Below are 16,777 nucleotides of genomic sequence, written 5' to 3'. Positions count from 1 at the left end.
CATGACTTTGGGCAAGTCACTTCACTCAATTACCTCATCTGTAAAATGGGGATAAAGACCGTGAGCTCCTCGTGGGACAACCTGATTACCTTGTATATAGCCCTGTGCTTAGAACAGTGCTTGGCACACAGTAAAGCACTTAACCAAATACCATCATTAGTATCCGGTCATATTTATTGAGCACCTATTGTGTACAGTGCACTGTGCTAAGCTCTTGAGAGAGGACAATAGAACAATAGACACATTCCTTGGCTACAACGAGCTTACAGTCTACAGAGGGAGACAGACATTAATAGAAATAAATAAATTACAAATAAATAACTCTCTGGACTTGAGGGCTCAACGACCGGGCTGTTCCACAGATGAAAATCAGAGTGACAACAGAGTCCGAGCCTGGGAAACATCTTTACTTATTTGCACTGCACGGATTTATTTGCGTTCATCGCCCTCAACATGAGATCCTGCCAAAAGCAGGGCGTCGTTAATGAGCGGGGGTGATAATTAATCTTCTCTAAGCATCGCTGCCGGTTCGTCTACCCAGGGCACTCTGTCCAAATGCCATGTTCTTCTGCCACCAATTACTTTCAAACTATCAGTGCCGACGTCCCACCTCGAAAGGGGACGACTAATTGAATCATTTAGAAAAGCAACCTGTCATCCTCGTTACTGAATCCAGGATCTCGGAGGAGGATCAAAGCTTCCAGTTATGAGGCTTCCTCCTCTGAAAAATATTTGGCTCTTCTCTTGGCTGGGGAAGTAGCTTTTTATTTAATTATTCCCCACGACCTTATTGGGAAAATGATTGGTTAAGCAGGATTGCATTGCCATTGATGAGGATGAACGGAGAGTAATCCATATGACTCAGTAATAATAACTGTGGTATCTGTTAGGCGCTCACTAGGTGACGAGCACTGTACTAAGCCCTGGTTTAATAATAATAATAATAATGTTGGTATTTGTTAAGCGCTTACTATGTGCAGAGCACTGTTCTAAGCGCTGGGTTGGACACAGGGGAATCAGGTTGTTCCATGTGAGGCTCACAGTTAATCCCCATTTTACGGATGAGGTAACTGAGGCACAGAGAAGTGAAGTGACTTGCCCACAGTCACACAGCTGACAAGTGCCAGAGCTGGCATTGACAAGATAACCAGGTCCCACCTGGACTCACAGACTAAGCAGGAGGGAGAACAGGGATTGAATTCCCAAATGAGGCAAAGAGAAGTGATGAGGTTTGCCCAAGATCACACTGCAAGTACATGGGGAGTCGGGACTAGAACCCAGGACCTCTGACTCCCAGGCCCGTGCTTTTTCCACTAGGCCTTGCTGCTTTGTGGACTCATGGCAGAAGACTTCGAGAATATAACAAAGACACCTCATCAATGCAAGTTCTCTTCCCACTCCTTTCTGCGTCGCCCTGACTTGCTCCCTTTACTCATCCCCCCTTCCAACCCCACGGCACTTATGTCCAGATCTAGACTTTATTATTTTATATTAATGCCCGTCTCCCCTTTAGACTTATAGACTGTAAGTTTTTTGTGGACAGGGAATGTGTCTTTTTATTGTTCTGTTGGGCTCTCCCAAGCACTTAGTACAGAGTTCTGCACCCAGCAAGTGCTCAAAAAATACGACTGACTGACTGCTTAAATGGTAGACATGAGTCCTGCCTACAAAGAGTTCTATTTAGCCCAGACATCGCATGATAATAATGTCTGGTATTTGTTACACTCTTTCTATGTTCCAGGCACTGTACTAAGCGCTGGGGTGGTTACAAGCAAATCGGGTTGGACACAGCCCCGTCCCACGTGGGGCTCAAGGTCTCAATCCCCATTTTACAGAGGAGGAAAAGAGGCCCAGGGAAGTGAAGTGACTTGCCCAAGGTCACAAAGAAGACAGGTGAGGGACCTGGAATTAGAACCCAAGACCTTCTGACTCCCAGGCCCCCTTAGCTCAAGGTGCCACTATCAATTAGAACAAGAAAGGTAGAACTCTGAAAATCAAGTAGAGAAGCAGCGTGGCTTTGTGGAAAGAGCCCGGGCTTGGGATTCAGAGGACATGGGTTCTAATCCCGGCTCCATCACTTGTTTGCTCTGTGACCTTGGGCAAATCACTTAACTTCTCTGTGCCTCAGTTTCCTCATCTGTAAAATGGGGATTAACTGTGAGCCTCACGTGGGACGACCTGATTACCCTCTGTCTCCCCCAGCGCTTAGAACAGTGCTCTGCGCATAGTAAGCGCTTAACAAATATGAATATTATTATTATTCTCTGTGCCTCAGTTACCCCACCTATAAAATGAGCCCCACGTGGGACAACCTGATGACCTTGTATCTACCCCAGCACTTAGAATAGTGCTTGGCACATAGTAAGTGCTTAACAAATACCATTATTATTAAGTAGAGGGTTTCTGTCTCCTTCAGAGCAATGTTATTTGTTAAGCAGTCATTCATTGACTGACTCCTGATATCATGGACCCGAGCCAAGATGCTGCCATTCTGGGGTGAGGGATGGAGGTGGGTCAGAGAGTAAGTGGGTCATCAGCAGGAGGTAGAGGGAGAGTCAGTGTGGCCGAGCCCGGTGAGAAAATATAAGCGGGAGGCGTTTTTTAGGGCTATGATCCCTCCCAAAGTGTCTTCTAATAATAAGACATTTTATTCTTATTTGTTAAGCGCTTACTAGGTGCAGAGCACTGTTCTAAGCGCTGGGGTAGATACAAGGTAATCAGGTTGTCCCCCGTGAGGCTCACAGTTAATCCCCATTTTACAGATGAGGCAACTGAGGCCCAGAGAAGTGAAGTGACTTGCCCACAGTCACACAGCAGACAAGTGTCGGAGCCGGAATTCAAACCCACGACCTCTGACTCCCAAGCCCGGGCTCTTTCCACTGAGCCACGCTGCTTCTCTAAATGGGTGTCCTCCCCGTGGGGCCTATGGACTCCATCCTCCCCTTCCCCCAAGCTGTGAACTGCTCTCATCCCACATCTGATGAGACCCGACAGTCTCCTACCACAACTGAAAAGATCCCCAAAATGGCGATCGTGTGCCCATCCCCACAGTTTCTTTTAATGTCTGTCTCCCCGCTCTAGATTGTAACAATAATGTTGGTATTTGTTAAACGCTTACTATGTGCAGAGCACTGTTCTAAGCGCTGGGGTAGATACAGGGTGATCAGGTTGTCCCACATGGGGCTCACAGTTTTTTAATCGCCATTTTACAGTTGAGGTAACTGAGGCACAGAGGAGTTAAGTGGCTTGCCCACAGTCCCACAGCTGACAAGTGGCAGAGCCGGGCTTGTAAGCGCCTTGTGGGCAGGGAACGTGTCTACCAACTCTGTTGTGACCTAATAATGATAATGATGATGGCATTTGTTAAACGCTTACTATGTGCCAAGCACTGTTCTAAGCATAGGGGTAGATACGAGGTAATCGGGTTGTCCCACGTGGGGCTCACGATCTTAATCTCCATTTTTACGCCCACCCTCTACTAGATTTTCACAGTTCTTTCTTATTCTAGTTGATAGAGGCACCTTGAGCTAATTGGGCCTGGGAGCGGGAGGGTCGTGGGTTCTAATTCCGGCTCCCCCAGTTGTCTGCTGGGTGACCTTGGGCAAGTCACTTCACTTCTCTGGATCTCAGGTACCTCATCTGTAAAATGGGGATAAGACTGTGAGCCCCACATGGGACGAGGACTACGTCCAGCCTGATTACCTTGTAGCTACCCCAGAGCTTAGAACAGTAAACACTTAATTCCATTATTGTTATTATTACTCTTCCAAGTGCTTTATTTATTTGCATGGATGTCTGTTTCTCCCCCTCTAGACTGTGAGCTCACTGTGGTCAGGGAATGTCACTGTTTATTGTCATATTGTACTTTCCCAGGCGCTTAATGCAGTGCTCTGCACACAGCAAGCGCTCAATAAATTCGAATGAATGAATGCTCTACACACGGTAAGCACTCAATAATAATAATAATATTGGTATTTGTTAAGCGCTTACTATGTGCAGAGCACTGTTCTAGGCGCTGGGGTAGACACAAGGGAATCAGGTTGTCCCACGTGGGGCTCACAGTTTTAATCCCCATTTTACAGATGAGGTAACTGAGGCACAGAGAAGTTAAGTGACTTGCCCACAATCACACAGCTGACAAGTGGCGGAGCCGGGATTCGAACCCATGATCTCTGACTCCAAAGCCCGTGCTCTTTCCACTGAGCCACGCTGCTTCTCTCAATAAATACCACCGGTTGAGCGATAAGCAAAAATTATTATCACGGCACCTCTGCCTTCCCCTTTGACTTGTCCATGCGTCTGTTTGTCTTTTTAGCGGCACGTCATGCAGAAGCTCAAAGGGAAGGACAGCGATACTCACCAGAGGTTCACCAAGAAACTGTGCTCGATTTCCTGCAGGATCTCGAGTTCCCTAAAGACGTTGCGAACCTCGTCCCTCTCGATGCACTGCTGCTTGTTCATGTACTTCATGGCGTACATCTTCTCCGAATCTCTCTTCTGGACGATGCAAACCTGGAAGCACAGGAGCTTTTTGAGTAGCAGAGGGGCAGAGCGGCCTGGGAGTCAGAGGACGGGGGTTCTAATCTCGGTTCTGCCGCTTGCCCGCTGCGTGACCTTGGGCAAGTCACTGGGCTTCTCTATGCCTCAGTTTCCTCCTCTGTAAAATGGGGATTCAAGACCTGTTTGCCCTCCTCTTTAGACTGTGAGCCCCATGTGGCACAGGGACTGTGTCAGACCTGATTACATCAGTGATTAGAACAGTGCTTGACACATAGTAATCACTTAGTAAATATAATAATAACAATTATAACAACAATTCTTTCCACATGTCCAAAGTTCATATCATGCCGGTGATAACATGCAACTTCAAACCTTAAGAAAATAAGTCTCTGCTTGTGCTACAGAATCAGTCGATTGACTCACTGATTCAGTTTGACTGCCATAAAACAACTATTTGCATTCTCTGCTGTATTCTTCGGCTTCCAAATAAGCGTGCGGACAATGACCTTTGCAGAGAAGAAACATGAGATAAAAACTAAGACTTCCTGGACTAAACCCCCCTTTTCTTCTGCTTCCCCTCCCCTCCCCATCACCCCCACTCCCTCCTTCTGCTCTATCTATCCCCCTCCCCACCCCACAGAACTTGTGTGCATATATTTACATATAATTCTATTTTTTTCATTAACGATATGTATATATCTACAATTCTATTTATTTATATTGATGTCAGTGATGCCTGTTTACTCATTTTAATGTCCGTCTCCCCCATTTCTAGACTGTCAGCCTGCTGTGGGCGGGGATTGTCTCTCTTTGTTGCTGAACTCTACTTTGCAAGCACTTAGTACAGTGGTCTGCACACAGGGCTCCATAAATACATTTGAAAGAATGAATGAATAAATGTGACAGAAACCGACTTCCAAGAAACTGATGTATTTTTCTGGGGATTTGGAAGGTGCTAAAGCCAGGAAAAAAGAAGAAACACCTAGATTTGGATGAAGGAGCTGTTAAAATCGGGGGTGGGGGGGGAAGCGATTCTACATTCGCTTGGGTGAATGTGGGTGTGGGTGAATGTGGGTGTGGGTGAATGAACCTGTAAAGGCTCCCAAGCCCGAACATTCATTCATTCAATCATAGTTACTGAGTGCTCACTGTGTGCAAAGCACTGTACTAAGCGCTTCCAATCGGTCACCAAAACCTGCTGGTCTCACCTTCACAGCATTGCCGAGGTCCGCCCTTTCCTCTCCATACAAACGGCTACCTTGTTGGTACAATCTCTCATCATATCCTGATGGGGATATGATCGGGTTCCCGCATCAGCCTCTTCTCTGATCTCCCATCCTCCCGTCTCTCCCCGCTCCAGTCTATACTTCACTCTGCCACCTGGATTCTCTTTCTACAGAAATGCTCCGGGCATGTCACCCCCCTCCTCAGAAACCTCCAGTGGTTGCCTATCAACCTTCACGTGAAGCAAAAACTCCTCACTCTTGGCTTCAAAGCCGTCCATCCCTTGGCCCCCTCCTACCTCACCTCCCTTCTCTCCTTCTCCAGCCCAGCCCGCACGCTCCGCTCTTCTGTTCCCACTAACTTCCTCACGGCCCCTCGTTCTTACCTCTCCCGCCGTCCACCCCGGCCCACATCCTACCTCTGGCCTGGATTGCCCTCCCTCCTCACATCCACCAAACTAGCCCTCCTCCCCGCTTCAAAGCCCTACTGAGAGCTCACCTCCTCCAGGAGGCCTTCCAGACTAAGCCCCACTTTTCCTCTGCTCCTCGTCCCCTCCCCATCGCCCCTTCTCCTTCTCTCTGCTCTTCCCCTCTCCCTGCCCCACAGCACTTGTGTATATTTGTACAGATTTATTATTTTATTTATTTTATTAATGATGTTTATCTATCTATGGGAAACATCGTGGCTTAGTGGAAAGAGCATGGGCTTGGGAATCAGAGGACACAGGTTCTAATTCTGACTCTGCCACTTGTCTACTGTATGACCTTGGGCAAGCCGCTTAACTTCTCTGTGCCTCAGTTACCTCATCTGTTCATTCATTCAATAGCATTTATTGAGCGCTTACTATGTGCGGAGCACTGTACTAAGCGCTTGGAATGTACAAATCGGTAACAGATAGAGACAGTCCCTGCCCTTTGACGGGCTTACAGTCTAATCACGGGCTTACAGTCTAATCAGTAAAATGGGGATTAAACCTGTGACCCCCAAGTGGGACATTCTGATTACTTTGTATGCACCCCAGGGCTTAGAACAGTGCTTGGCACATAGTAAGTCCTTAACAAATACCATAATAATTATTACTATCCACAATTTCATTTATTTATTTTGATGCTATTGAAGCCTGTTTACTTGTTTTGTTTACTTGTCTGTTTCCCCCCTTCCAGACTATGAGCCACTGTTGGGTAGGGATTGTCTCTGTTGTCAAATTGTACTTTCCAAGCACTTAGTACAGTGCTCTGCACACAGTAAGTGCTCAAGAGATACAATTGAATGAATGAATGAACTTGGGAGAGTACAGTAGAACAATAAACAGACACAGTCCCTGTTCACAACAAATTTACAAGCTAGAGGGGGAGACGGACATTAATGTAAACAAACAAACAAATAAATCATGGATATAATGAATAAATTTCAGACATAATACATTAGAGATAGCAACAACAGGGAACAGTGTGTACGCACGATATGGATTTACGACGAGGCTGCTCCTATCTAAGCCTGCGTCACAGACGTAGAGTATCTCCCCCTCCCCCGGCCTTCTCCTGGGCCCTGTTCACAATTTATCACATATACAACTGTGCATCAGGAATATCATACTGGAGAAAGAGAGACAGAGAAAGCAGGTGGCAGTTATCCCAAGGAGCGATATCCAGAACTTATTTCATTGTCTGCCTCCCCTTCCATTCCATAAGCTCCTTGAGGGCAGAGATCCTGCTACCGAATCGGTTATACCGCATCCTCCCCTACGCTTAGTAGGGTGCTCTGCACCCAGTAAGCACTCCATAAATACCATTGTCTGATTGATTGATTGAGAGATGGAATGTTAGGAAATGGAAAAATCAACTGACATGCCTCAAACTTTATTTTATCCAATGTGTTGGCCTGTATCTACAGCTGGCATGGCCTGGTAGAGAGAGCATGGTGTAATGAGACAGAAGACCTGGGTTCTAATTCCAGCTCTGCCACTGGCCAACTGGTGTGGCCTTGGGCAGGTCATTTAATCCTTCTGGGCCTTAGCTTCCATATCAGTAAAATGGAGATAAGATACTGCTCTTCCTACTTCAGCCTGGGAGCCGGTGGAGGGAGAGGGATGATTCAGTCACCGATCTTATTTGTGCTTTCTGAGTGCAGTGCACTGAACTAAGTGCTGGGGACAGTACAATATAACAGAGTTGGCAGACATGCTCTCTTCTGATAACTGGCTTTCCGTCAAAAGGGGGAGACAGCCAATAATATAAATAAACTACAAATTGGCATACCAGCTTTGTGGGGCGAGGGACGGGTGAAGAAAGGGAGCAAATCCAAGAGTAAGGGTGATGCAGAAGGGAGTGGGAGCAGAGGAAAGGAGGGCTTAGTCAGGGAAGGCCTCCTGGAGATGTGCTTCTATATGTAAATATGTATTATTCTATTTATTTTATTAATGATGTGCATATATCTATAATGCTATTTATTTATATGGACGCTAATGATGCCTGTTTACTTGTTTTGGTGTCTGTCTCCCCTCTTCTAGACCTTGATCCCGTTGTTGAGTAGGGGTTGTCTCTGTTGCTGAATTGTACTTTCCACTTGCTCAGTACAGTGATGTGCACACAGTAAGTGCTCAATAAATACGATTGAACAAATGAATGAATAAGGCTTAGAACGGAGGGGGAGTCATTTTCTGTCTGATATGAAGAGAGTGGGCATTCCAGGGTTCAGGCAGGATATGGGTGAGAGATCGGCAGCAAGTAAGACAAGACTGAGGTAAAGTGAGTAGGTTGGCATCTGCATGTTGTTATATCGTGCTCTCCCAAGTGCTTAGTGCAGTACGCACTCAATAAACGTGTTTGAATGAATGAATGAATGAATGAATGAATGAATGAATGAATGAAAGAGGGAAGTGGGTGGGCTGGGTTGTAGTAAGAGAGCAGCAAGGTGAGGTAAGAGCGGGGGAGGTGATTGACTGCTTTGAAGACGATGCTAAAAAGTTTCTGTTTCCATGAGGGAATTTGTCTATTATCATTATCTGTAGCTGCCCAGCCCTTACCAGTGCTTAGCACATATGCTATTGATGCCTGTTTACTTGTTTTGAAGTCTGTCTCCCCCCTTCTAGACCGAGTCTGTTGTTGGGCAGGGGTTATCTCTATCTGTTGCTGAACTGTACTTTCCAAGCGCTGAATACGACGCTCTGCACACAGTAAGCGCTCCATAAATATGATTGAATGAATAGTGTCAGCGGAACTACTGAGAGTGCAACGGATTGCAATGGGTTTTGCTTCCTTTCTTTTGCCTTGTCCAGACACGGCGAGGGTCGTAACAAGGAGTTCCTAACTCGAAGGGGGCTAACGGGAAGGAGGAGAAGGGGGTGGGGGTCATTATTAAAGACTTACTGAAGGCACACTTCCTCCAAGAGGCCTTCTCTGACCAAGCCCTCCTTCCCTCTTCTTCCCCCTCTCGACTGTGAGCTCGTGTGGGCAGGTAATCTGTCTGTTTGCTGTCCCAAGCCTTTAGCACAGTGCTCTGCACTCTGTAAGTGCTCAATAAATACCATTGAATGAACTCTCTTCTGTGTCACTCTGACTTACTCCCTTTATTCATCCCCTGCTCCCAGCTCCACAGCACTTATGCCTATATCTGGCATTTATTTATTTCTATTAATGTCTATCTCCCCACCCTAGACTGCAAGCTCATTGCGGGTAGGGAATGTGTCTGTTTACTGTTCTACTGTACTCCACCAAGTGCTCGGCAAACAGTAAACGCTCAATAAATCCGATTGACCACCTGACTGAGACGTACAGAACACAGACACAGGTTTTACCAAGTATCCTGTCAACCCCCCACCATTCTTCCCATCTCCCAGACCCATAACATTGGCGATATCTCGTCCAACCCACAAATTCAATCCCTCACTAAATCCTGCCCAGCCTCCCTTCACGACATCTCTAAAATCCACTCATTCCTCTCCATCCAAATTATTAACGCTATGAACTCAGAGCTTATCCTTTCCTGCCTTGAGTGCTGCATCCGCCTCCTCGCTGACCTCTCTGTCTCCTGGCTCTCCCCATTCCGGTCCACGCTTCGCTCTGCTGCCCGGATCATTTTTCAACAAAAACGTTCATTCCATGTTTCCCCACTCCTCAAGAAACACCAGTGGTTGCCTATCCACCTCCACATCAGACAGAAACTCCTCACCGTCGGCTTTAAAGCGTTCAATCACCTCGCCCCCTCCTACCTCATCTTGTTGATTTCCTACCTACAACCCAACCCACCCATTCTGTTCCTCTAATGCCAACCTACTCTCTGTAGCTGGATCTCACCCATTGCGCTGCCGTGGCTCTTATGTAAATAGTTTTAAACTATTTATGCTGCCTGTAATCTATTTTAGTGTCCGTCTCCCACTGTAAACTGTACGTTCCTTGTAGGAAGGGATTGGGTCTACCAACTCTGTTGTATTGTACTTTCCCAAGCACTTAGCACAGTGCTCTGCCCACAGTAAGAGTTCAAAAAATACCACAGATTGACTGATTGATCGATTTATGGTACCGTATTTTCCCAAGTGCTTAGTAGAAAGCCCTGAACACAGTAAACGCTCAATTCATACCACGGACTGATAGATTGGGGAGGGCATCCCGTGGCTCAGTGGAAAGAGCACGGGCTTTGGAGTCAGAGGTCATGGGTTCGAATCCCGGCTCTGTCACTTGTCAGCTGTGTGACTGTGGGCAAGTCACTTCACTTCTCTGTGCCTCAGTTACCTCATCTGTAAAATCGGGATGAAGACTGTGAGCCCCACGTGGGACAACCTGATTCCCCTGTGTCCAACCCAGCGCTTAGAACAGTGCTCTGCACATAGTAAGCGCTTAACAAATACCAACATTATTATTACTCTCCCAAGTGCTTAGTACGGTACTTTGCACACAGTAGATGCTCAATAAATATGGTTGAATGAATGAATGAATGATAGATGGAATTCTCATGGCTCTTAGGCCTAGTGGATAGAGCACGGGACTGGAAGTCAGAAGGACATGGGTTCCAATCCTGGCTTTATCACTCGTCTGCTGTGTGACCTTGGGCAAGTCACTTGGCTTCTCTGGGCCTCAATTACGCCATCTGTAAAATGGGGATTAAGACTGTGAGCCCTAAGCGGGACATGGACTGTGTCCAACCTGATTAGCTTGATCTACCACAAGGCTTAGTAATGATGATGATGATGATGGTATTTGTTAAGCACTTACTAAATGCCAAGCACTGTTCTAAGCTCTGGGGGGATGCAAGGTAATCAGATTGTCCCACGGGGGCTCAAAGTCTTCATCCCCATTTTACAGATGAGGGAACTGAAGCACAGAGAAGTAAAGTGACTTGCCAAAAGTCATAGAGCTGACAAGTGGCGGAGCTGGAATTAGAACCCGTTACTTCTGACTTCAAGCCCACGCTCTTTCCATTGAGCCACGCTGTGTTCTGCCCACAGTAAGCGCTCAATAAATATCATTTATTGGTTGATTGCTTCAAGGTTTGACTCTTCCTAATGGAGGGGCACAGAAAATGCCTAATCCGAACCGGCAATTCCCAAAAGATCCAGAGTAGAGTGAGCATTCAGAAGTGATTCAACAAAGGATTAAGCAATCAGTCAATCGAAGGCATTTTTTGAGTGTCTGCTACACTCGGAGCGCTGTGGGGATGAAGACTGTGAGCCCCACGTGGGACAACCTGATTACCTTGTATCCCCCCAGCTCTTAGAACAGTGCTTGGCGCATAGTAAGCGTTTAACAAATACCATTATTATTATTACAATGCAGCAGATTTGGCTCTGCTCCTCCTCCTCTCCCTTCCCCTCCCCTCAGCACTGTGCTCATTTGTATATATCTTTATTACCTTATTTATTTCGTTAATGAGGTGTACATCCCCTTGATTCTATTTATCATGATTAAGTTGTCTTGTTTTTGTCCGTCTGTCTCCCCCGATTAGACTGTAAGCCCATCTCTATCTGTTGCCGAATTGTACATTCCAAGCGCTTAGTACAGTGCTCTGCACATAGTAAGCGCTCAATAAATACTATTGAATGAACGAATGAATTTGGCAGAGACATTCCTTGCCCACAAAACTTCCCTGCCCATTAAAACATCACTCCAGAAACACGCGCACCGACGAGAAGATAACGGAGTCATCCTTCCTGAACCGAACAGCTCATTTGGACTCTGAAAAGAGAGTAGGAGCTTAGAACAGTCAAACCTTCAGATTCACTACGAATTTACATATTTACATTCTTGGCGGCGAAACTCATATTCCTAAAAGAGGACTACTCATTGAAAAGATGTAGCATCCACCTGTCTGCTCCTCGGACCAGCTGGTGAGATTTAGAAAACTCAGTCGTCTGGTCTGAAATGATCAGGGGATAATGAGCCGTGATCATTTTCACCGTTAAAGAGCATCACGGGATTAGCTGGGTGGTTCTCAGGCAGGAGGTCAAAATGCAGGTGGAAATGCTCTTGGTGGCCTTCTGCCCTCCTTTCCAAACACCTGATCCCTACCTTCTCTTCCCCTATTGGATCTCCATTTCCATGGGAGCAGAATTGTTGGGCGGCAACCGAAATTGATGTAAATCTGTGGGTGGCCCTTCTCCATGTCCATTTCCATGGAAACAGATTTCAATTCAGAGAAAAGGAAGTGAGAGCTTGATGTTCCCCTTACCCAATTTCTACCTCATTCCCTACCTTCCCCTCTCCCTTAGGCATAATGTCTTCTTGGAGATAGAGTCGGAGATTTTATTAGCACGAGCGTGGAGGTGATTAATCTATCAATCAATCAGTGATATTTATTGTGTGCTTACTATGTTTAGAGCACTGAATTAAGCACTTGGGAAAGCACGGTATGACAGAATTAGCAGAAACATTCCCTGCCCATAACAAGCTTATAGTCTAGAGGGGGAGACAGACAATAACATGAATAATTTATAAAACGTAATTTAAAAATATGCACATAAGTGCAGTGGGGTTGGGGTCGGGGAGAATATCGAATGTTCAGCGACCAAGGGTCACATATCCAAGTGCATAGACTTCGCTCCTCTTGTGCTAACTTCATTTCATTCATTCATTCATTCGTATTTATTGAGCGCTTACTGTGTGCAGAGCACTGTACTAAGCGCTCGGAAAGGACGATACAGCAAATAAAGAGAGACAATCCCAGTCCGCAACGGGCTCACAGTCTGGGGGGTGGGGAGACAGACATCAATACAAGTAAACAGGCATCGAAATAAATAAATAGAATTTTAGATATATACATATATACATAAGTGCTGTGGAGCTGGGATGGGGGAAGAGCAAAGGGAGCAAGTCAGGGTGACATGGAAGGGAGTGGGATGAGGAAAAGTGGGGCTTAGTCTGGGAAGACCTCCTGGAGGAGATGTGCCTTCAATAGGACTTTGAAGGGGGGAAGAGTCATTGTTTGTGTTATTTGAGGAGGGAGGGCGTTCCGGGCCAGAGGTAGGATGGGGGCCAGGGGTCGGTGGTGAGACAGGTGAGCTGGAGGCCCAGTGAGAAGGTTAGCGGCACAGAAGAGCGGAGTGTGTGGTCTGAAATGTAGAAGGAAAGAAGGGAGGTGAGGCGGTAGGGGACAAGGGGATGGAGAGTTCTAAAGCCAAAAGTGAGGAGTTTTTGTTTGATATGGCGGTGGATAGGCAACCGCTGGAGATTTTTGAGGAGTAGGGGTGATATGCCCTGAGTGTCTCTGTAGAAAAATATCCGGGCAGCGGGGTGCCATTGTTTTTACGAGATGTTCTTCCCCTTGACTCTATTTATCGCCATCGTTCTCGTCTGTCCGTCTCCCCCGATTAGACCGTAAGCCCGTCAAACGGCAGGGACTGTCTCTATCTGTTGCCGACTTGTTCATTCCAAGTACTTAGTACAGAGCTCTGTGCATAGTAGGTGCTCAATAAATACTATTGAATGAATGAATGAATGAAGCGGGGAGAGGCAGAAGGAAGGAGGAACCTTCTCACTGTGAATCGATCTCGCCTGTCTCACTGCCAACCCCTCGTCTACGTCCTGCCTCTGGCCTGGAAAGTCCTCCCTCCTCAAATCCCACAGACAATGACTGTCCCCCCCTTCAAAGCTTTATTGAAGGCACAGCTCCTCTGAGAGGCCTTCCTAGACTCAATTCCTCATCTCCCACTCCCTTCTGGGTCACCCTGACTTGCACCCTTTGCTCTTCCTCCCTCCCAGCCTCACAGCACTAATGTCTATATCTGACATTTATTTATTTCTATTCGTGTCTGTCTCCCCTCTAGACTGTAAGCTCGTTGTGGGCAGAGAACCTGTCCGTTTATTGTTGTATTGTACTCTCTCAAGCACTTAGTACAGTGCTCCGCACACAACTGGATGAAATACATCTGGATGAAAGAAAGAAAGAAAGAAAGAATGAATGAATGAATGAATGAATGAATGAATGAATGAATGACTGGGAGCGAGCCAGGGAAAAGAGAGCTTCATCAGGGAAGGCCTCTTGGAGGAGAGGCAAACTTAGTAATGCTTAGAAGGGAAGCAGCGTGGTTTAATGGAAAGAGCCCGGGCTTGGGAGTCTGTGGACATGGGTTCTAATCCTGCCTCGGCCACTTGTCTGCTGTGTGACCTTGAGCAAGTCACTTAACTTCTCTGTGCCTCAGTTACCTCATCTGTAAAATGGGGATTAGGACTGTGAGCCCATGTGGGACAACCTGATCACCTTCTATCTACCCCAGTGCTTAGAACAGTGCTTGGCACATAGTAAGCGCTTAACAAGTACCATAATTATTATTACGGACACAGTTCCTTTCCCACGTGGGATTCCCAGTCTAAGCAGGAGAGAAAACAGGTATCGAATCTCCATATTACAGATGAGGGAAATGAAGCGCTGAGAAGTGAAATGACCTACCCAAGGCCACACAAGCGGCACACTGCAAAGACGGAATTGGAACCCAGGTCCTCTGATTTCTGGGGCTGGTCTCTTTCCCTAGGCCGACAGAGGCCTGAGTGGCCACCTTTGAAGACAATAGCTGAGGGGAGGACCTGGTGGGAATGAGGTAATGAGAAGTGAAGTGACTTGTCCAAGATCACGCAGGAGGCTCATAGTGGAGCTGGAATTAGAACCCAGGTCCTCTGCTTACCATTCATTCATTCATTCATATGAATTGATCATTACTGTGTGCAGAGCACTGTACTAAGCACTTGGAAAGTACAATACAGCAATAAAGAGAGACAATCCCTGCCCACAGTGAGCTCACAGTCTAGAAGCAGGGGGACAGACAAGTAAACAGGCAACAATATAAATAAATAAAATGACAGATATGTACATAAATGCAGTGGGGTGCGGAGTTGGGGGAAGAGCAAAGGGAGCAAGTCAGGGTGACGCAGAAGGCAGCGGGAGATGAGGAAAAGCGGGGCTTTGTCTGGGAAGGCCTCTTGGAGGAGATGTGCCTTCAGTAGGGCTTTGAAGGTGGGGAGAGTCATTGTCTGTGGGATTTGAGGAGGGAGGGGGTTCCAGGCCAGAGGCAGGACATGGGCCAGGGGTCAGTGGCGAGATGGATGAGATGGAGGTCCAGTGAGGAGGTTAGCGGCACCAGAGGAGTGGCGTGTGTGGACTGGGATGGAGAGGGAGAGAAGGAAGGTGAGGTAGGAGGGGGCGAGGGGATGGACAGCTTAAAAGTCAATAGTGAAGGGTTTTTGTTTGATACAGAGGTGGATGGACAACCACTGGAGATTTTTGAGGAGGGAGGTGACATGCCCTTGAAAGTTTCTGTAGAAAGATAATCCGGGTAGTGGAGTGAAGTATGGACCGGAGTGGGGAGAGGCAGGAAGTTTACTGGCCGGAATTCTTTCCCTAGGCCGACTGGGGCATGTGTGGTCACCTTAGATGTCGGTAGCTGAGGGGATGTCCGGGTAGGCCAGCCCAGGGAATTAATGACCCGGCTGGTCTCTCTTTCTCACCCCCTCCCCACCCCCTCCAACATTCCCAGAACCTCCAGGGTCCCAGGGTTGTGCGTCTCTGCCGGGCAGCGTGACTTTGGGTAAACGGGGCGAGAGCGGTGACTTTCATGCATGCCCTGGCAGAAGACCAAGCTGCCCGCACACGTCACCGCTGACCGCTCAACCCCGGCCCGTCTCCCCGCTGCCTCCCGGCCCGGTCCCAAGGCACGATGGCAACGCCCGGCTGCCGGGTCTACATCCAAATGGCAGGAAACAGCAGTGCGCTCGCGGGAGTCTGAGCAGGCCCACGTCATTCCCCGCCACGGGCCGTGACCCATGGCCCACGGCAACTGGATCGGCACGGCCTAGTGGCTGGAGCCCGGGCCTGGGAATAAGAAGGTCATGGATTCTAATCTCGGCTCCGCCACTCGTCTGCTGTGTGACCTCAGGCAAGTTCATTCATTCATTCAATCAGATTTATTGAGCGCTTACTGTGTGCAAAGCACACTGCACTGAGTCCTTGGGAGAGTACAATAGAACATCAAACAGACGTAATCCTGCCCACAACGATCTCACAATCTAGAGGGGGAGACAGACAATACAAATAAATAGATTAAATAAATAAATTATAGATATATACAGTTTCACTTCTCTGTTTCTCAGTTCTCTCATCTGTAAAATGGGAATTAAGACTGGAGCCCCATGCCCCTTCCTACCTCTCCTCCCTTCTCTCTTTCCACCACCCACCCCGCACGGTCCGCTCCTCCGCCGCCCACCTCCTCGCCGTCCCTCGGTCTCACCTATCCCACCGTCAACCCCCGGGCCATGTCCTCCCGCGGTCCCGGAACGCCCTCCCTCCTCACCTCCGCCAAACCGATTCTCTTTCCCTCTTCAAAACCCTACTTAAAACTCACCTCCTCCAAGAGGCCTTCCCAGACTGAGCTCTTCTTCTCCCTCTACTCCCTCTGCCACCCCCCCTTACCTCTCCACAGCTAAACCCCCTTTTTCCCCTTTTCCCTCCTCCCTCAGGGCTCGCTCCCAGCTTCCTTTAGTAGCTTGGACAAGTAAACTAATCGTTCTGGGCCTCAGTTTCCTCATCTGGACAATGGGAAAAGCAGCGTGGCATAGTGGATAGATCACAG

General features: G+C 47.6%; 1 protein-coding gene across 2 annotated transcripts in view; it reads right to left on the bottom strand.

The window, feature by feature from the left end:
• STK32C (serine/threonine kinase 32C) overlaps positions 1-16,777 on the bottom strand; it is a 156,329-nt gene that overhangs the window by 32,722 nt on the left and 106,830 nt on the right. For both annotated transcript variants that reach the window (XM_029059007.2, XM_039911632.1), the window contains one exon: positions 4,361-4,512. In XM_029059007.2, the coding sequence (XP_028914840.1) occupies positions 4,361-4,479 (119 nt within the window). In that variant the 5' untranslated portion in view covers positions 4,480-4,512. The remainder of the gene's footprint in view (positions 1-4,360; positions 4,513-16,777) is intronic.

Source organism: Ornithorhynchus anatinus, chromosome 3 (genome assembly GCF_004115215.2).
Source record: "Ornithorhynchus anatinus isolate Pmale09 chromosome 3, mOrnAna1.pri.v4, whole genome shotgun sequence".
NCBI classification, from domain to species: Eukaryota; Metazoa; Chordata; class Mammalia; order Monotremata; family Ornithorhynchidae; genus Ornithorhynchus; species Ornithorhynchus anatinus.
The sequence above is the reverse complement of the archived record's forward strand: the minus strand, read 5'-3'. Positions and strand labels throughout refer to the sequence as shown.